General features: G+C 43.8%; 1 protein-coding gene across 2 annotated transcripts in view; it reads right to left on the reverse strand.

Moving 5' to 3' along the window:
• Nucleotides 1–444: 444 nt before the first annotated feature.
• The window catches only part of CHRNA7 (cholinergic receptor nicotinic alpha 7 subunit), a 126,554-nt gene continuing 105,456 nt past the window's right edge, over nt 445–21,542 (reverse strand). Inside the window, exons 3-8 of one of the 2 annotated variants that reach the window (XM_038532598.1) lie at nt 17,167–17,246; nt 11,857–12,024; nt 10,681–10,977; nt 9,633–9,719; nt 6,749–6,858; nt 445–2,360 (exon numbers count right to left, since the gene is read on the reverse strand). In XM_038532598.1, coding sequence (XP_038388526.1) covers nt 1,842–2,360; nt 6,749–6,858; nt 9,633–9,719; nt 10,681–10,977; nt 11,857–12,024; nt 17,167–17,246 — 1,261 coding nt within the window. In that variant the 3' untranslated portion in view covers nt 445–1,841. The remainder of the gene's footprint in view (nt 2,361–6,748; nt 6,859–9,632; nt 9,720–10,680; nt 10,978–11,856; nt 12,025–17,166; nt 17,247–21,542) is intronic. The other variant, XM_038532597.1, reaches the window with a different exon arrangement.

Genomic DNA, 21,542 nt, shown 5'->3' on the forward strand with positions numbered 1-21,542 from the left:
ATCCACGTTGAAGCAAATGGTGGGTATTTGTCACAAACAAATCCATGTGCATTACCCAGAAATGAGTGAAATAAATGGCTGGAGAAAGGTATGCAATTTTTTTGCTCTGAAAATCTAATCTCCCTCATAATATACCGATCTCAGGGGTTAGAAGCAAATTAAGGAACCCCAAGAGCTCCAAGCCTTCTGTAGTTTCGAGCTCTGATCTGTTACTAGATGAAACAACAGAACAGGAGAGATTTTGTTGTGTCTCCCTCTAATCTCATTAAAAAATAAGAAGACTGGGAAGAGGCAGAGTGATCAGTATCAGCTAGATAATGTAAGTGGAGAACTGTGTCACCATATGGGTTTAAAATATCAGAAAGGGGGACAGAACATGAAAGACTCCTAGCTCTGGGAAGCGAACTAGGGGTGGTGGAAGGGGAGGTGGGCGGGGGGTGGGGGTGACTGGGTGGCGGGCACTGAGGGGGCACTTGACGGGATGAGCACTGGGTGTTATTTTGTATGTTGACAAATTGAACACCAATAAAAATAAATTTATTAAAAAATAAAAAAAATTAAATTTTCCCTTGCTTTCAAAATGCTTATCTCCAATGAATCTACCTGTTCAAGCCATCTTTCTTGGCTAAAGCTGGGGTAGTTGAGCTGTGGGAAAGCAGATCCCTAAATGCAAGAGACTGAGTTACTGGTTGTACAGCCTGCCAGCCCCTCCTGCTGCCTTCCACTGGCATTTCATCCAGGAAACCACTGGCCACATCATCTCCTTCCCAGTTCCTGTCATACAAGGAACCAGAAGAGGTCCCAGACTCTGCCCCCTGGCCTTGATACATAAAGAAAAGCATAGCATACTTTCACTTTATGTTGTGCATTTGTATGTACCCACACATTTATTCTAAGACTAATCAACTCTAGTACATGAGAAGCATCTAATAAATTATTAAAACAAAACAAAACATATAGCTGATTTAATTTAACTTTAGCTATTACATTGGGCTGATAATTCTAATAGAACTCTATTTGTCCTTTGGGTTTTTCAGAATAGAGCGAAGTCAATTCCCCAGTGTCTGAGGGTAGCACAGGAAGTGTGGAAGTCACCTGGGATCTCAGAAATCCCTCTGACTTGCCCAGAGCTGGTCCTAGTTCAGAATCAACACATATCTGTGTCCTCCATGATTCCCCCCACAGGGTAGGTTGGCAGAAATCAGGCTGGTAAAAGCACAATGTCCAAGGCCAACTATCTCTCTCTCTTAAAATGTAGGAACAGTGTAAAATTGTTTCTGTCTGCCATGTCTGGTAGAGGAAAACAAAATCTGAATTGCAGAAAAAAACAACAGGTTTTAAGTTTTAGTTTTGTTTCCTTTTACCAATTATTTGAATGAATCTAGTGAGTGTGGTTTATTACTATTACTACTTTCAATCTAGGTTTATAAACAGGCAAAAGCATATGCTGAATTTTCATGTAGACTCTCTTGGCAAGTGACATGCAGGCATGCAACCAACTGTACAGGTCTCCCCTGGCAGTCCTGAGCCAACCTGACTTCTCTGAAGGGCTCACCAGACTTTGGAAAATGGGAAAAATGACCTCTCGTTGGTGCTGGTGACCCCATGGACGTCCCAAGAATATCAAGTAGACCATCTGAGAGGATTAAAAAAAAAGCGTGCTGAGATCCTATTACTGAAAATAACAAGGTAATTCTAATTAACATGACTAGCAGCAAGCGCAACGGGTAAATCAGCATCCTCACGTCTAGTGTGGCTGTGGGATTAGCACCCCAAATTCTCCCCAAGCCAACTGCATCGCCTGTCTGTGCTTTTCCTACATGCTGGGGATCAGGACCAGGTTAAGCAAAGTCTTTGGATACTGCCTCGACGAAGTTTGGAGCTGACATCAGGATGCCGATGGTGCAGATGATGGTGAAGACAGAAAAGGCCATGAGACACAGGCGGTCCACCACGCAGGCCGCGAACTTCCACTCACTGCAGATGGCATCACTCTCGTCCTGGCAGCGGAAGCGGTTGGCGATGTATCGGATCTCCTCTAGGATCTTGGCCAGATCCGGGTCTCCCTCCGAGGGCTGCCCGCCATGCAGGAGGTGCTCGTCGTGCGTGGGGGAGCAGGCCATGCGGCCACACACGACACCGGAGTCGGGGGTGGGGGCACAGTGCACACCATCCAGGCCACGGAAGCCGATGTAGAGCAGGTTGCCATTGGTGGTAGGCGGCCCTGCCACTGCGCTCATCTCCACACTGGCCAGGCTGCAGCGGCGCTGCTTATGCTGGCAGGCTGGCCGTACCTTGTCTTCCCCCGGCCTCTTCATGCGCAGGAACCATGCACACCAGTTCAGAAGGATGACTCTGGTCTGGGGAGACAACAGGGCAGTTAGGGGTGGACAGGAAGTGAGCATCAGCTGATCCTGATCCCAGCCCTACTAGGTGGATCCTGGGAGTGACAGGCCCCCACCACTTCCCAGGTGAGCCTACACAGGCAAGCAGTGCCAATCAATGCCTTACAATGGTTGAGTCACATGTGAGCCTAGAGTAAATCAACGCAGGAAGTCATCCTACAGATGAGCTGAATTCTCAGTGGCAGACAGGCTGTAGTCTCAGGGCAGACAGGCATGTCGGAGGAGAGGGCTAGCTTGCAGAAAGAGCCCTGCCTGAGCTGTGTGAACAAGACAAGTCACTTTCTCTTTCTAGTCTTTCCTCATCTGTAACTAGCGTCCATCATACCTAAGTGCCAGTGAGGTACCCTGGTATGTCATGGCACTCTTATAGGGGCACACCCCTGGAGATTTAAAATTGTTTCAAGGGCAACCCTATGATACCTATCAGATGCTGCATGATCCCCTAGCTGGGGCAGTTCAAACTATAACATCAGGTCCCTTGCAATGATAGCATATCATTGCAAAGCAGGTTTTTGTTGTCCTGATCAAAAGCAAGTGCCAGGGGATCCCTGGGTGGGTCAGTGGTTTAGTGCCTGCCTTTGGCCCAGGGCGCATTCCTGGAGTCCCGGGATCGAGTCCCACATCGGGCTCCCGGCATGGAGCCTATTTCTCCCTCCTCCTGTGTCTCTGCCCCCCCCATGTCTATCATAAATAAATAAATCAATATTTAAAAAACAAAACAAAAGCAAGTGCCAAGAATGTCAATGTGGAACAGAAAATGAGGGTGCGTGTGCTGTACCAACAGGTGCCAAGTGGCCAGTCATAAGTACTTATTAAGTCGTTTTGACTAATGTAATAAAGAAAGCCATTAGGTATTTCTTTTGCCTTAGGGGCTATGAAAAAAATCCTTGAGACACTGAAGGTGCTGTGAACCAGGGAAGTTTGGGAACCTTCAGCCTGATTCATTAGGCTGCAGTGGAGACTAAGATGATATGCGGGAAAGTACTTGGAAAAATATAAAGCAGGAGCTGGCAGACTTATGGACCACATAATAAAGTCCATAAGGCCTCTTATGCAACTACTTAGTTCCACTAATAAAGTACAAATTAGTCATGAAAACATGTGAAGAAGCAAGCGTGGCTTTTTTCTGGTAACATTTTATTTGCAAAAGCAGCTCGCAGGCTGCATATCACTGCTGGGGCCACAGTTTGCCAATCTCTGGTTTGAAGTGCTTTATCAACATACATTGCCTACTTGCATAGAAGACACTGGAGAGAAATCACTGAGATTTCTTATTTTTCCCTCTAATGAAAAGAAAGAGCCATGTGAGGCCATGATCCAGGTCAAAAAAAAATTTGCAAGCTTATTTAGACAAGTATATGAAAAGTGTGCCCTTTCCCTGAGATTACCCAGATAATGGTTTTAATTTTGATTTATGATTGTGGGTGAATTCCATGAGCAACACAACAAATATGTTTCCCACCTGCAAGTACAGGCAGTAAGTTGTGAAGTTCATGTCTGTAGCACTTTTTAATGGCATCTTATCAGAGATAACTGCAGTAGACCAGTCTGGAGACAAGCAATGAAAAGAAGGCGAAAGAGCAAGTTCACTGCAGCTGTAAAGAGAACTGGGTGATGGGCATTAAGGAGGGCACATGATGTGATGAGCACTGGGTGTTCTAGGCAACTGATGAATTACTGAACTCTACATCTGAAACTAATGATGTACTGTATGTTGGCTAATTGAATTTAATTTTTTTTTAAAAGATAACCCTTTGTTCACAGCAGATAGCATTCTATATATATGTTGCCTACACCCTATGGACAAACCTCCAGAGCCTGGAAAAGCCTGTCTGCATACCCAGGAGGATTTTCCATGATCAGTAAGGAACAGGAACAAACACATGGCCTCACATGAATCCAAAGGTCAGTCTGGCCTTCCACAGGAGTCTCAGAATACATGCCATCTCACTTGGGCCTCTTAGGGGCTCTGAGTATAATGAGTATATGAGTAAGTATAATGCCTCCACCCATTTTACAGATAAAGAAACTGAGGCTTCAAAAACCGTAATAAATTGGCTCAAGGTCTTATTGTAAGCAAGTCACCTATATCTTTAGGCTGCCACAGCTCATTTAAAGAGTCTATGAAGTGTTCTTCAAAACTCCTGTGACTCTAGCCCATGCCCCACTTCAAAGGCACTGGAAGATTGGACCAGAGCTCAAAGGAATACATTGGGCAATGAGTGCGTCTTAACCCTGGGGTAGCTGTACACATGGAGTGTGTGTGTGTATTGGGGGAAAGGGTCTGTGCATACCCTGGAGCACATTTCAAGCTAATGTGATCCACACTACCAATGATCCACACACTATTCCATGGCCTGAATCATTAGCTTTCAAGGCTACAGCATCTCAAGAGATGAAATGATCCTCTTGGCACTTATCAAACTGCTCATGACCTCTTCTGTTAGGTTATGGTTTTGTGGTTAGCTGCGTAAATGTCACATAAAGCCAGGCACCAGCAGTATCTTCTTCATAGAAACACATCATAATAAAAGTCCTTTGGAGGTTGTTTATGTTTCCAATACACATAGAAAGAAAGAAAAATGCAGTTGGCTCCATAGATTGAAAATGAGCAGTACAAGCTTCATATTTCATTTGTAGCCATTGGTTTTAATACACGCCTGTGCTGATCGGTGAAAAATTAGGATATGCTTTTAATTAAGATTTTTTTCTGGACAGTAAAGTATTATCAGGCCATTAAATATGGTTTTGTGTCTTCATGTCTTAAACATAAATAATAATATGTGGTGTTAGTTTTACACTTGCATAAACAAACATTTGAAGGATAATGAAGAAATTACTTAAAATGACTATCAGTATTAGTGTTGGAAGCACAGTGAGGGGCAGGAGTGAGAGCAGGATTTCCTTTCCTGTAATTTACTTTTATTTTGACTTTTGAAACATGTCAATGTATTATCTATTTCAAATGGAAGCAGGGTAGACAGAAAGTGTGTCAGGGTTATAAAAGTCAGATGACATTGTAGGTGAATGTCTGCCAAAGTGTCCCAGCTTTTAATGGGGGGCTCAAAACAAGCCCACAGACTGCAGTGATGTGACATGTGTGGGAGATAGCACCATTTCTGAGAGCTCACTCCACTGCTGATGCAATGAGCTTTGAGAGAAAGTCCTTTTTAAGTGTAAGCATTTGCTGTGGAAAAGAACCCAAGAGAACACAGTAACTTGGTAAGGTCATTTTTTTTAATTTGGATCTTTCCTAAATTCACTTTTTGGTGACTATAAATTGTTGCATAATGAATATTTTTAGAAGGCCTGGGCACTCCCTGTTCCTGGAGGTTATAAAATGCACCTTACTCCTTGCACCTGCATGTAGCACGTTGGTGAGTCTTATACTCCCTTCTGAACTTGGATGCAAGGTTGTAAGTCTCCAAAGCAAACAGGCTTGTTTTGACACAAGAGGGCTCCTTTAGCTCCTACCATCCCTAGGCCATGCTCTCTGGGCAAGAAGACCAGAAAGTTTGCAGGGCCCAAGTAAGAATCAGGGGTGGGAAGCATCCCTCCCCTGCCTTGGGTAAGGGGTCCCAGTATGCTGAGGTGAGGAAAGCCCAGGCCATGTTTGACCCTAATCAAGGTTTCCCGAGTCTCAGATGAGGATAGGCATACAGCTTCAGGTACTGGACTCCAAAGGAGCACAGTATGTGGTTGGATAAGCATCCACCCACATCCCAGTGCATGGTGCTAAGCAGATGCTGGGAAGGTGTGTGGTGTTCCCTGGGCTGACACAACAGGCTGTTAGGTTCAATTGTTTATTTTTCATCCTTTTGCTTTTATCCTATCCCTCTTCCCCACCGGTAACCACTAACCTTTATTTTATAGGCCTGTGGTAAGATGACATTCCTACGTGAATTGACTACATGTATTATTACATGGCTCACTCTCCCTTACCCTTTTCACTCCTCGTTCTGTTTAGAAGATCCAACCACATGGATGAGTGCTTATGTCGTCTGTTGCTTTCAACCACTGCACAGTTCTCCACAGTGTATATGCAAAAAGTAGTTTTATAAACACTATGGTAGCAAAATATACAGAGTGGTCAGTATGTGAACCCTGTTCTGGAACATCAGATTACAAGAACAGTGCCATGGACCCCTAAAAGCATGCTCATCATAACTATCCTCTATACAGAGATAATGCAATGATGCAGAGAAGTGAGGAGGTATGGGAAGTACTGCTCTTTGTTTAGGAACACCTAGCTGTTTGTGGGTTTTTAAAATAGACAATTCATCCATGGAGCCTCCCCTGGGGATGGCCCCTGACTTCCTGTGGTGAAGGGCAGAGGAACGGACCCACTTGGGCATCTTGCCACCGTCAGGGTCATGGTGGTGATACTGCAGCACAATCACTGTCACGACCACGGAGAGGCCCACGATGATCATGGTGCTGGCAAAGTACTGGGCTGCAGAGACAAGAGACACAGGGTGAGACATGGGGCCTCCATGGCACAAGCATCACAGTGTGGCAGGCAGAGCCCAACACCAGTCTCTGCCTGCCTGCCTGGGACTCAGTGGCAAAGCCTAGAGCAAGGTAAGGCCACCTCTAGGCCTGCAGACCCCCCCCCCCCCGCCGCCAACATTCCCAGCAAGGAGAAGCTGTCCTAGAGCAAGGAGACCCACTTTCCCATCCACACAAGCGGCCTGGCCTAGCTCACTACCCTCTTGTGAACTCTGTCGGCCTCCTCCTTCAGTGAGGGTTAACAGTGCCTCATAGGATTCTGACAAGTTTATTCCCAGGAGAAAAGTGTGGACAGTTATGGGAACTGAAAACACTGGGGTAGTGAGGGTGTGGTCCTCATCATGATAACTGTAAGCCAGGAACATGATGGAGGCAGTGATGTGGAAAGGGCACACCTGGGCATCACCAGAGGGATACCTAATTACTCTGGAAAGTGAGTCTGGTCCCATCTAATAAGAGCTAGGAGGAGATGTTAGTTGTCTGAGGAAGATGTGAAAGTGACTTTCGTGGCTGAGAAGTTTCAGCTCTGATGGGTAAGGATGCATTTTTCCCCCTTGGCCCAGGTGAGAAGCAGCATTGAGCATCTGAAACAGCTCTCCCCTAACCCACTACCCCACCCATGAGTTTAGACATCTATGAGTTTAGACAGGCTACTTGGGCTGTCTGGGCCTCAATTCTTCACCAGCATAACAGAGATGGCAATGCCTTCCTTGCAGGGCTGGTGCAGGAATGAGAAATTATATGAGCCAAGGATGTAGAAGAAAGCCTAGAAAAAGGAAGACATTCTTTGATTGGCAACTTTTATTATTAGACCTTCAGTGTGGCTTTCAGCTCCAGGGGGCTGAGCTCTAAGAAGAGAATATCCTGGTGTGGAGGCTAAGTGCATGGCCACACACTTGGTTAAGAATGCCTCCTTCTCTCCAGGCAGGAATGAACTCTCTGTCCCCCATGGGAACCAAGAGGTACCTATGAAAAGCTGCCAGAGATGGACATTTGAGACTTCAAGTTAGCACCAGAAACCTCTAAGTAGTTGAAGGAGAGTGAACAAAACTGTGACTGCTATAGGTTGAGCTGTGGCCTCCTCAAATGCATATGTTGAAGCTCTAACCCCTGGTACCTTAAAATATGACTGTATTTAAGGACAGAGCCTTTAAAGAGGGGATTAAGTTAAAATGGGGTCCTTAGAGTGGGTTCTGATCCAATCTGACTTGTGTCCTTACAAGAGGTGAAATTTGGATACAGAAAGGAGTACCAGGGATCCACCCAGAGAGGAAAGACCATGTGATGGCACAGAAAGAGGGTGGTCATCTACAAGTCAAGCAGAGAGGCCTCCAAAGATATCAAACCTGCTGGCACCTTGATCTTAGACTTCCAACCTCCAGAACTGAAAGCAAATACATTTCTGTTCTGTAGGCTATCCCTACAATTTTATCATAGCAGCCTGAATAGACTAATACAAAGACCCGTGGAGGTATCCAGGGTCAAATAATCTCAACAACATCAGAGGCCTACAGCATCCCATCTTTTTAGACATGGGCTAAGCATCAACCATGCCTTTTTCCCACTGGGTCATTAGTCAAGGCAGGGCCTGGCAAGTGCCCTGTAGAAGGTGCTCTCCATTGCAAGTCTCTATTAAAAGCATTGTGTTGGAAGATAGGAAGAGTGGCTCAGACCGTCAGGTTGAAACATGGTTCTTTGCCCCCTGGATGGTAGTGAGACCCACTGATAGGAACACCCACCAAGGCTTTTAACACCAACAGTCTCTCTCTCTCTGGCCAAAATATGACACATTAAGGGAACTCACAAAAAAAAAGAGCCTTGGCCTCCTAGTTTGTGAAGCCTAGGGGTATCTGTGTATGATAAACAGGCTCCCATACTCCTACCCTCCCTTACTAACCACACAGGGTGGCCCTCAGGTGGCATGGGCCAACAGAAATAATCACAAACTCTGTTCTTCTTTCTGAACTCCATCACCAAACTGGAGTAGTGATTTTCATATTAAATCTAATATCCACCGTTAGAATGTTTCCTTCCCATTCTTAAAACTGGCTTGGGGGTCTGGTTCCCTGACCAGGAGCAGAATCCTGGCTGTAGTGTAAAGAGTACCAGATCCTGACCACTAGACCACTGCGCACCCCTCTGTATATTCTTGCCTATTCTAATCCAGAGAGATGCATAGCCACAAATGATGCTATCTCCTATTTTGGCCATTCTGCCCTGGGCAGGAGGTCATGCTTTATATCTGTCTTGGCCAAAACATATTTGTCCTGTTTACATTTCGTCACAAGCTTTAACTTTATCCAGAGACATCGAGGTATCTCAGGAAACAAGGGCCAGGAGTTAAAATGTGAGCCCTTCCCATTCTGACAAAGGATTTGTAGAAAAACAATAACTCAAGATAAAGAAACAAATCTCTAACAAATCTTAAAGAAAAAAAATCTCTGGCTGCAGAACAAGTGTGAAGGGGAGAACAATGGGAGGAAGGGTACATTTCCGCATCTTCAAGCCAAACCACAAATCTGGACTCCCTGCACTCCCCTTATATATGCCCAGGTGAGCAGAGGCCATGGTTCACTCTGAACAGTTACAGCAAGTCACTCCCTCTGGGCGTGTGGCTGTCCAGGATATAGACAACAGGTTTCTGCTCTGTGCCTGTGCTAGGAAATTCTGGGCACTCTCTAAGCCTATGTCTTCAAGAGAGGCCTGACACTTGCTTACCTATCAAGGGCACCGAGTCAGATGTCGCAGGCATGATCTCAGCCACCAGCAACATGAAGACCGTAAGAGAGAGTAAAACTGTTATCCCTAAAACATAAACACACAGCAGTGCCTGAGACAGAAGACATGATAAGGCTCAATTCCATCTAACTGTGCCTAACCTGAGATTCAAAGAACTAGAGAGGTGTGGAGGAGCGGTCAGTGACATCCTGAAACCAAATGCAGGGTTATCTGTATTTATGGGCATGGCCATTTTTCTGGGGACTGTTCAGATCATTTACCAGAGTCCCAGATGGAGGTAAGTTTGGGAACGAGAACTTTAGAACAACAATACACAAACGGTTACTGAACTTAACAGAAATATCTCTCATTTTCTTAATTATATTAGGATTGAGAAGTAGTTATGTATAGCAGGGAGAAAAAAATGCAATCTGAAGATCTGACTTATGGTCTTGATTTCGCTGCTTACGAGCTATGTGACTGTAGATATGGGTTTGAGGATGATTTCTATATGTACTAAATATGACCTTTAGTAACTCTTTAAGATGTTGAGAAATTAATTTCACCATTCTAAGTATTAGTTTTCTTATCTTCCTATTGGATAGTTGTAAGAAATTACCCTGTGTATGGCAATATACAGATTAGCAAACTAATACTAAACTAACTGTTTCCTGTCCCTAACGAATGCCAGCCAGCTGCCACCAAGAAACAGGATGGGGTGGCAGGAGAGAAGAAAGTAAGGTACCTCAGGACAGAACCCAGTGGTCTCTTCCTGGGCATTCCTATCTTCTGTGGAAGATCAAAGAATCCTACAGATTCTCCAGAGGGCATGGGCATCTAACATGGAGTCTAAATCAGGAGCCCACAGTCTCGGGGAGATGCCCTGCACTGGGAGGTCAGTGTGTGATGCACCAGGCAGGCTTTGTAACATCTCTGCACCCAAGCCATGACATGTCCTGCACTGTCCACAGTGATCCCTACAGAGCTGACCTCACATCAAGGCCCTCCCATCCTGTCTCAGACTTCTGCCCAAGATCAGGACACTCACCCAGGGAAATCTTCTCCCCTGAATCTGCAGGGAGCAAGAAGACAAGGAGGGCTAGCGCAGAGATAAGCACACAAGGGATGAGCAGGTTGAGGCCATAGTAGAGGGTCCTGCGGCGAATGGTCACTGTGAAGGTGACATCTGGATAGGGCTCTTTGCAGCACTCATAGAACTTCTCACTCCGCTTGCCTGGGATTCCTCCATGAGTAGCAGGGGAAAGGAAGCATGTCTGAATAAAATTACCCTGCTTGTTTATTTTAATGGGTATATCACACAAACAACCATGGAGTTTGTTAAATGCTAAAAAACAAACAAACAAAAAACACCTGGGTAATCAGTGTTTGAATAAACTTTCTTTCTGGTTTATTAGAGTTATTCAGGAATGTCTTAATGATCCTGGAGCAAATTGGGGGAATTTTTTTAATGAGTTGGAACTAGATGTGGTATATAGTGAACATCTGTGATCCCCTCAATATTTGTATGTTGAAATGCTAACCCCCACAGCAATGATATTTGGAGATGGAGCCTTTGAGGGGAGCAGTGGGATTATTGCCCTTACAAGAGGCCCAGAGAACTCCCTACTCTCTTCTGCTACATAAGAATATAGCCAGAAGACACTGAAGACAGCCATTCAGGAACCAGGAAGTAGGCCCTCAGCAGACATTGGATCTGCCAGTACCTTGATGTTGGATTCCCAGCCTCCAGAGCTGTAATAAATAAACTTATGTTGTTATAAGCCACCCAATCTATGGTACTCTGTCATAGCAGCCTGAAGGGACTAAGACACCATGATTATAAATAATAATACACTATAAGCTTTAGATTATTATAAATGTAATTATTGTTTTCTATTTAAAATCATCAAATATAGGTTCCCATGAACTGCAATTTTCTGTCCAACCTGATTTTAGGAATCGAATGGACTCTAATAGTACAGGGACACCTATACCAGCAATGACTTGTTTAAATAGCTGCACATTTCTCATGGAAAGCCCTGAGTTTTCTAATTGTTTTTTGTTTCTTATTGTATAGCTCTTAGTAAATTATAGAGATTGCTGCAGGGATCAATAAATGCTGACACTAAAACGCAGAGTGAAAAATCCCTAACTTTTAAAGCCAGCACAGGAATAAAAGTGGCTTCCTGCAAGGTTGCTAGTCTCATGTCTTTTCTGGGCTTACCCACAAGGTCCCATTCTCCATTTGGGATGTAGCCACTGATGTCTGCCTCCTGCATCTGCAGATCCAAGGACCACCCTCCATAAGACCAGGACCCAAACTTCAGCTTGCACTGCTGCACATCAAAGGGGAACCAGCGCACATCGATGTAGCAGGAGCTCTTGAATATGCCTATGTGGGCAACAAAGCAGTTGGAAAACTGATATGGAAGGGGACTGAGCTGGGCTTTAAATACATAGCAGTCTTACACTGCTGGTGGGAATGTAAACTGAAAGTTTGGAGATTTCCATAAAAATTAAAATAAAACTACTATATGATCCAGTGACCCCAATTCTGGGTATATATCCAAAGGAAACAACATCACTATCTGGAAGAAATATCTGCACCTCCGTGTTCATGATATTCACTGCAGCATTATTTGCAATAGCCAAGGAACAGAAACAAGCTAAGTATCAATGGATGGATGAACAAAGAAAAGGATTATCAAATCACACACACACACACACACACACACGGACACACAGACAAAATGGAATGCTAGTCAACCTTTTAAAAAGATGGAAATCCTGCCATTTGCAATACTATGGATAAACCTGGAGGGCATTATAATAAGTGAACTAAACCAAAGACAAATATTGTATGATCTCACTTACATGTGGATTTTGGAAGAAAAAAAAAGCTAAACTCATAGAAACAGTGAGTTGCCAGGGGGCTGGGGAGGTGGGGAAGTGGACAGGGGCTGGTCAAGGGGTACAGACTTTCATTTAAAAGAGGAGCAAGTTCTGAGGATCTAATGTACAGCATGGTGACTCTAGTTAACAATGCTGTATACTTGAAATGTGCTAAGAGAGTAGAACATTCTCATGAAAAACAAAACAAAGCAAAACCCAACCATGGGAGGTAAAGGATGTATTTATTAACTTGATTGTGGAAACCATTTTACAATGGATATGTATATTAAGTCAGCATGTTGTGCACCTCATCACATTTTCATTTGTCAACTATATTTCAATAAAGATGGAAGAAATTTTTAAATAAAAATGAGTAAATAAATACAGAGCAATCCCTTGAGTTTCTAACCTCATATGCTGTTTATAATATGCAGTGTCTATTCCTCCTGGAAAGGGTAGGCAAGTTAAATGATAAATTATTTTTTTGATATTCAGTATGTCTTTTTGGTCAGTACCTCAGGCACACATTGTTCTGGCTCACCTGTGTTCTCTTCAAGAAGAGGAGATGTAGGCTCCTGGGCCTTGAGATTGAGTGTGACTACAGAGGCCTTCAGCCCCTCCTCCTCCTCCAAACTACAGGCAGACCTGTCCAGAACAAGCTTGGTCTTTTTTGGAAAGTCTCTAAAGAGGAAGCTCTGATGAAGCTTCATTTGTCTTTTAAACTTCAAAAACAATACCCACCATGTTTTGTTGAAGACTACTCTAAAGGATTTCTGGGCAAAGAATTAGACATTCTGTAAACTTGCTCATACCATGCATCTTCAAACTCTAATAAGAGAAAGTAAAGAATGTAAAAAAAAAAAATCCCAGAATAACTGATAAAAATGATGAAGGGTTTAGAAGCAGAATATAAAAGGGTTTAGAAGCAGAATATAAAAGGGATGTGTGTATGTGTGTATGTGTATGTGTGTGTGTTTGTGTCTCTGTTTAGTGAGGAGCTGGGTGTGCATTTCCTTAGGTTAAAAATTGAGAAAAAAGGGGAGAGGGTTGGAAGGAAAAAAATTGAGAAAAAAAATACAGGGGCACCTGGGTGGCTCAGTCCATTAAGCATCTGCCTTCAGCTCAGGTCATGATCCAGGGTCCTGGGTTTGAGCTGCACATCAGGCTTCCTGCTCAGTGGGAGTCTACTTCTCCCTCCCCTTCTCCTTCTGCCCCACTCCCCTGCTCATGTTCTCTCGCTCTCTCTCTCTCTCAAATAAATAAATAAAATCTTTTAAAAAATTGAGAAAACTCTTGGTTATCTAGAAATATATGTGGAGGATAATTTTAACTCATGTAGATTCTAGACTAAGAACAGAACAAAGACTGATAGGTTTAAGTTGAAGACAGTGCTTGGATACAAGGAGCTTCTAATGAGAAGGGTGTCTTCAACCTAAGACAAGCTGGAGGTGAATTTCTGGCAGGTTATGGAGAGGAGGACAGATAAACCCCCTCCAGTAACTTATGCCCATGGGCTCCACGAGGTCCAGAAAAAGGCCTGAAGGCAGGAGAAGGCACAAAGAACTAATGGTTCCTCTCTTCTGGGGACTGGGTCAGTGCTCTGTATATTTCTACTATTAAATTAAAAAAAAAAAAAGAAGAATGAATGGAGGAAGGGATTCAACAGCCTTGCCAACACTAACCCTCGCGCCCCACAGCCAAGCCGGGGAAATTTAAAAAACTTTCCTGTCCTTTCAAGTTCCTTTAAGTAGATATGATGTACACCCAATGTTCATAGGGAAGCTACAGACACTGCCCTCCCATTAATGGGCTAGATCCCCCCAAACCCACATGCTTGTAGAAAATGTAACTCTAGGGGCTCCTGGGTGGCTCAGCAGTTGAGTGTCTGCCTTCAGCTCAGGTTGTGATCCGGAGTCCTGGGATTGAGTCCTGCATCGGGGTTCCTGCAGGGAGCCTGCTTCTCCCTCTGCCTGTGTTTCGCCTCCCTCTGTGTGTCTCTCATGAATAAATAAATAACATCTTAAAAAAAGAAAAGAAAATGTAACTCTACCTAATTGAATTATTCCATTTCTACAAAACAGCCAGAGAAGGAGAATCTCTAGCGATAGAAAGTAATCAGTGGTGGCCTGGGGCTGGTAGTGAGGTGGGTCTTAACTGCAGATCATCAAAAGGGATTTTGTTGGGGTGATAAAAAAAAATGCTCTAACACTAGATTTTGGTAATGGTTGTACAATTCTGTGAATTTACTGAAAACCACTGAACTGTGCACTTGAAATGGGTGAATTGTATGATATGTAAATTGTACAACAAAGCTATTAAAAATTAAAATATGAAATAAAAAGAAAGGTAATTTCATTACCAAAGTCTCTATTTCAAATCTTGCACCCAAAGCACCTTTTTTTCTTTTGCTTGTGCTTGGTTGCTTGAACAGAACAGCATCCCAGATAAGTTCTACCAGACCTAGGGCACACGCTGGCTGCCCCAGGCCAGGAGCTCCCTTAGGCTCCTGCCAGTGTAGGGGAGACTGCCACACCCACACCCACAGCACAGCATGCCCTGTCCTTCCAGGCTCCTGGAGCCACAGAGGCTGGGACACAGGAATGAAGCACAGAGGGGACTGCTGTACCCAGGCAGCCTGGAGCTTAGAAGTGCTGCTTCTTGTAGCTGAAAATAGCCTCAGCCTTCAAAACAATCTGCAGCACCATATTCTTGTATACTGATGACCACCGGAGATTGTTTTCTAAAACAGCCCTCATAATAGAAATTGCAACTTACAGGCTAGGGAAGAAGAATGTAAGTGTGTGTGTATGATGGAAGACTCATCCCATAGCCTCAGTCCCCTAGGGGCCTGCTGTGTGGCAGAAAGCATGCTTGGGCTGGGGGATGGGTGAAGGAACAGGGGAAGTAGCAAGGAAGCACAAGTTTTAAGGCAGAAAACTGAAAATCTGTGTTTCTTCAGTCCATACAAACATTGGGAGGTATTTGCCTTTGATGGGTTTAATCACTCACTCGTGCATTTATGACCAGATGGGCCAGGCACCTGGTTGACTAGTGGTGGTTCTATGGTTTGTAAACACACTATCTGCCCACAGGATGCTTATCATCTGCTAATGAGAAAGAATGTGTAAGCAACAAGTCAGGAGACAAGGCCAGCTTTGCAGTGTGCTGTGAAATGAAGGTGTGAGACTGGGATTTACTGCAGCAGAAATGCTCTGGTGTGTGTGGTATGTGGGGAGTGTGGTTGGTGCTTGAATGAATGTATGTGGATGTGTGTGTAAGAGATAGGTATGTGGGGTGTATATGTGAAGTATGCGGTGTATAATATATATGTGGTGTGGGGAGGTTACTTGTATGTGAATTTGGTATGGTGTATGTGGTGTATAATGTGTTGGTAGGTGTATGGATATGGTATAGGTGTGTGTGTGGTGTTTAGTGTATGTATGTGGGGTGTGTGGCTACTGTGAATGTGTGTGGATATAATAAGAGATATAATAAGAGAAAGTAAATGTGTGTGGAAGGTATGTATGTGGGGTGTATATGCGAGGTATGTGGTATAGGTGTGTAGCATGTGTGTGGTGTATAGTATGTGTACGTGGGGAGTGTAGTTGCTGTGTGAATGTGTGTGAATATGTGTGTGGAGAGTATATGTGAGGTGTGTGGTATAGCTGTGTAATGTGTGTAATGTGTGTGGTGTGTAGCATGTGCATGTGGGGGTGTGGTCAGTGTATGAATGCGTGTGGATTTGAGTGGGAGGTAGGCATGTGGGTGTATATGTGAGGTGTAATGTGTGGGGGTGACAGGTATGTGGATATGGTGTGAGGTGTGTGTGTGTGTACTGGTGTTGAGGTGGGAGTTGGCTAAAGACTGCCTGGGAGCAGGAAGTTAAACAGTTGCAGAGGGGGAGATAATCCTGGAAAACAATGTAAAAAATATCATGTATAAGATTTTTTAAACTACTAATATCTGCCTCACAGCATAAAACCCAGGTTCCTCATGCTCTGTATTATTCAGTGAGCAGTCCAGGGCCCAATGAACTGAGAGAAATGAAGAGCTGGTGGGAAAAAAATCGATCCCAGGAAGCAGTTAACCATCAACTGGTGGCAAAGAAGAGAAGCTCAGTCAGGAATAAGGCACTAATGAGCCCCACTTTGAAACCACTTGCTCTTATATATAACACACTTGCTTGTTAATGCACATGCTCAAGAAGCCAGCAAGTCCAGCATCGTGCCCTCAGCACCTGGGGAGCAGAAACTGCCAAGATGATATGTGGTCTGGCGGGAGGTGAAATGGCCATTGGAAATAGAGTAGGGAAGTGCCAGGATGTTTGGCTTGCAGGCTGTAAGGAGAACCAGGAGTGATCTGCTGAGGGAGACCTGCTTTAGCTGTGGATTAATTTTAAAGAACACTTGGCACACAATAAGGACATATAATACACATTGGCAAAGACCCTTTGAGCCAAGACAAAAATAAGGATGATGGCATTGTCGTGTTCAGGAAACATTTGTGAACACAGAGGGGAAGAAAGCAGGAAGGGTTGGGTGTTAATGAGGCAAAGGATGCCCACCACTCCTGTGAGCATGTCAGGACTGGTGCCTGAACTCACTTCAACTAACTACAGGAGGACAAAGGAAGTGGATCTTACCTGGAGGGAGGTACTGGCAATGCCCAGAAGAATTAACTAACACGTTGGTGTGGAATGTGGCATCGAATCGCTCATCAGCACTAGAAACATGAAAAGGATTTCATGAGTCAGCACTGCCAGGCGGTGGACTCCCAGTGCCCTTAGGTCTGTCCTGACTGCAGCTAGAATGGCTTTGAGAAGTACTACTCGGACGTCTGGATGGCTCAGTGGTTTAAGTATCTGCCTTTAGCTCAGGTCATGATCCCAGGTCCTTGGACCTAGTCCCACATCAGGTTCCCTGCTCAGCAGGGAGCATGCTTCTCCCTCTAGCCCTCTCCACTGCTTGTGCTTGCTTGTTTTCTCTCTCCTTCTCAAATAAAATAAAATATTTAATTTTTTTAAGTGCTATTCTTCATCCTCAGGTCATGCCAACACCATTTGCAGCTGGCCTGGGAGATCTTCTCAGAGCACAGGTTGGTAGCAGCCAATGTCCACCCCCACACACACCCATTTCATATGCACTGTTATTTTCATATGCACATAAAACAAAGTTTTCTTAGCCAAACTTAAACCTGAAGACAATTTCATTGGACATCAGCAGATAAGAAATTTCTCTATATATAGGAGATAAAGGGTGGGTAGAGGCACTCTGTCATTGACAGCCCCATGAGGGCAGGGATTTTGACCCACTATCTTCAAAGCTCCAGTTCCAGCCTCCTGAATGCATCTAACTCTTGATTGTACTTAACCAATGCATCTTGAATGACTGAGCTGCAAGCACAGGAGGCTGCTGGGCACCAGCAGAGCCCAGAGGCATCCTGGGCTCCATGGTTGGCAATGACAGGAAGGAGGGCAGGTGAAGAGAGCAGAATTAGGTACAGGTTTTAGACAGTTGCACCCTAGCCCCCTGTGTGTTCATGTTCAGAACCTCCCACACCCAGGAGTTACCAACTTGAATAAAGGGGGTGGGAGGAAGATACAAAACAGGAAAAAAGAACAATTAAAGCCAATAGCCCTTATTATCCACATCTTTTATCTTCTGTATTCTGATGCTTTGCTGACCCTGGAGAAACTGTCCCCCCTACCTGGCCCCTGCCAGGGTGGCCAGTTTCTAGAAATAGGAAACAACTTGCTTACCAGTGCATCTCTCAAATGCAAACCATCTAATCCAGAGCCTATACCCTAGCCATCTCCTTTATCAAGGTCTCACACTCCAGCCTTCTATCCCTCTGTCCTAACAACCTTAAGGCCAGGTACCAAACAACTAGTGACAGCCCCTATGATCCAGAGCCCACTGAAATTCTTCAAACTAGCCAATCCTAACCCTGCTCACCCTGTCTTGCCAGTTCCAGTCCATGGAAGCCACAACAACAGCTCTTTTCCATCCAAGATGATGCAATCAACAAAAGGAATAAAAAATTACTCCTTAAAAAAGTAATATCCTCACAGAAATTCAAGAGGATACTGCATTGAGACAAAACGAAGAGCAGTATGAAAGTTAAATATGATTTATGAAACAATTTTTTATCAATAGGTGGGAGGTTTGGCTGAGAAGAATCACAGAGATGACATGTAGGACAGAGATGAGGCAAGCCTCCAGAGTACAAGACCAGGGGAACTCACTCAACAGAGGCTGGAGAGACAACAGGACAGGAAACTAGCAAAGAAATCACACAGAGAAATGCTAGAGCTGAAAGATACCAGTTGAACATGAAGGCAAAGGGAGAACGCTTTCAAGAATACTAAGGCCTCAGAGAGTTTGTGTATATTTAACGTATATTTTCTTGGTCATAGATTTGAGGATGAGCGCTAGGAAAATGAAGGTGAATACTGAAAAAAAAAAAAGGAAATAAACTTTTGGACTACACCTAGGGATCAAGATAATGGATTTGCATGATGAGCTATGCAGGGCTTAGAAAAGGTGGGGTCTTACAGCAAGACATGAGGGGTCTCTGAGGAGAGCAAAGTAGAGTTAGAGCAATGGAGAAAACAAGCTGGGAAACATTATGGATTCTATTAAGGACACATTTTTTTTTTCTTAAGTTACCATAATAAGTAAGAAAAAAAATCAACCAGAAACTTCAGGGGAAAAAAAAAAACTATACAAAAAAGTCAGGGTTTGAATATGAAATAAAAATGTGATGTAGTGCAGAGGAAGAAGGAAGGGATACATATGAGGCTGCCTTAAAAGGATAATCTTTTGAGAGGAAGGACATACCTACCTCCTTACTTGCAAGCACACAGTGAGAGGGAGGAGGAGGCAGGCTCAAGATGCAAATATCTTTGCTTGACTGTGGTCTGTACCCAACTGTCTCAATGAATCACATGATAAACAGTGACTAGGAACAAAATAGCTGAAAAGGTGGATCTTCACAAAATCGCTCTAGATCATACCATAATTTGCAAACTAGGTTCTCTGGATCCGTGAGATTTTCTGGGTATGCTCTGGAGTTGATTCCATAAATGTAAACTTAGTGTAAATGTTGATAGTGTAAATGTTGATTCCGATATTCTCTTTTCCTTGTATTCTAAAATAGTAACACAAGTCCAAACACACTCAAATGACTTCTACAAAATTTTAACTTCAAACTAGAAAACCAATGGATCAATACATGTGGCTCATTTAACTCCTTTTTGGCTGAAAGTTAAACTAAAACGTCTCTTTCCATGCCTGTGCCTGTATTTGAACCTCTTGTAAATGAGTCATCCAGTAAGATTTCAGTTTTGCACACTCTTTTTAAAGAAATCCACATTTGAGCCTCCAATTCCAGCAAAGAACCTGCACCCTGCTGCCCAGCACAGAACTGGCACCTGTTCCCACCACTGTAGCTGCAACAACTGAAAGTGTCATGTGATGCATGACACAGGATGCATAGTTTTGCTTATTTTAAGCTTGGGTTTCTTCTTGCTGATTTTTATATTTATAACAAAGACTATGAGCATCTGTTAGATCAGTGACTTAATTCTGGAAAGAAAAAAAAAAGAAGAAGAATTCCTCCAAGCTCTTCCTCCACACATTTGGATCAATTTAATTGAAGAGACTCTTGAGATCACAAGACAAATGAGTAAAAACAAGATAAAAATCTGTTTCCATTAACAACAGTTTACCTGTGTGACTCACTGATTTCTAAACAGTTAAACCAAAATAGAATGGGGAAAAATCAGAGGGGAAGACAAACCATAAGTGACTCTTAAGTCTGGAAAACAAATTCAAAGTTGCTGGAAGGGTGGCAGTAGGTGGGGGGATGGGGTAACTGGGTGATTGCATTAAGGAGGGCACATAATGTGATGAGCACTGGGTATTATATGTAACTGACCGAATTATTGAAAAGGACATCTGAAACTAATGATGTACTGTATTTTGGCTAATTGAATTTAAATTAAAACAAAAACAGAATATTGAGATAAACACAACTGTTAACACTGTTATCGATATCAAAATTCAAATCTTAATATTCATTTTGGCAGTTTTAGGGTTCTTTTCTATTTTATACATAAATGATATAAAAGCAAACTGCTGTAATAATTGTATGCTAATACCGCTTTATTGGCTTTGGCCATTAGAACTGGAGATAAAGTTTGTTTGTAAAAGGTCTCTATGGCTAAAGGCTGAGGCTGAACACAGCTGAACCACTGCCATGACACAGGAGGTGAGCATCAGTACTGTTTGTCTCATGGACTATGTGCGTGCAGCAGATAGTGACCATGAGGGCGTTATGATAACACCGATAATCATGGGAGCTGGGGTGGGCCCACAGAACTTGGTTCACTCCTCTGCTCTGATGTGCATGTGAAACCTTCTGTTATTAAGCAGTCTGAATATATATACTGCTTATGTACTTAAGACATGATGTACCCTCTGAGTTCTTGAAGACTCAGGCACCTGGCAACCTTATTCCCTTTGACAGCTCCTCTTTCCAGCTGCCTGGGTCCTTGTCCCAGGGCAGACAAGCTTCCACTTGATATGGGGAGAACTCTAGGAGCACCCCCACCACCAATGGGGGAACAAGGGCAAGGGGGCCTTGGTCAATGAAAATTGACCATGGAAAGGAGGCATATTTAGCCCAGTTATCCAGAGTGCAGATCCTACAGTCTTAGTGTGGTGGTCAGGAAGAAAAGGCAGCTGGCCAGGTCCTAAAGATGAGCCTAACTCCAGCAGGTGGAAAGGAAGGTTGGTACATCCCCCACAGAATGCACGGTCTGATTACATACCTGGAGGTAAACTAGACAAAAGGAAGCTTCATGAAGCTGTGGTTTGCCTGGACACTGGGGTGGAGTGAGGTGTTGGCCTAACACCTTACCTTAACACTTACCTTAGCAGTAAGGCTAGCATCAGGCTTGGAAGCAAACTAAGGGTGGCCATGCCTGTGGGACCCAGGGTTCAATGCTTACAGAAT

The sequence above is a fragment of the Canis lupus genome, chromosome 3 (genome assembly GCF_011100685.1).
Source record: "Canis lupus familiaris isolate Mischka breed German Shepherd chromosome 3, alternate assembly UU_Cfam_GSD_1.0, whole genome shotgun sequence".
NCBI classification, from domain to species: domain Eukaryota; kingdom Metazoa; phylum Chordata; class Mammalia; order Carnivora; family Canidae; genus Canis; species Canis lupus.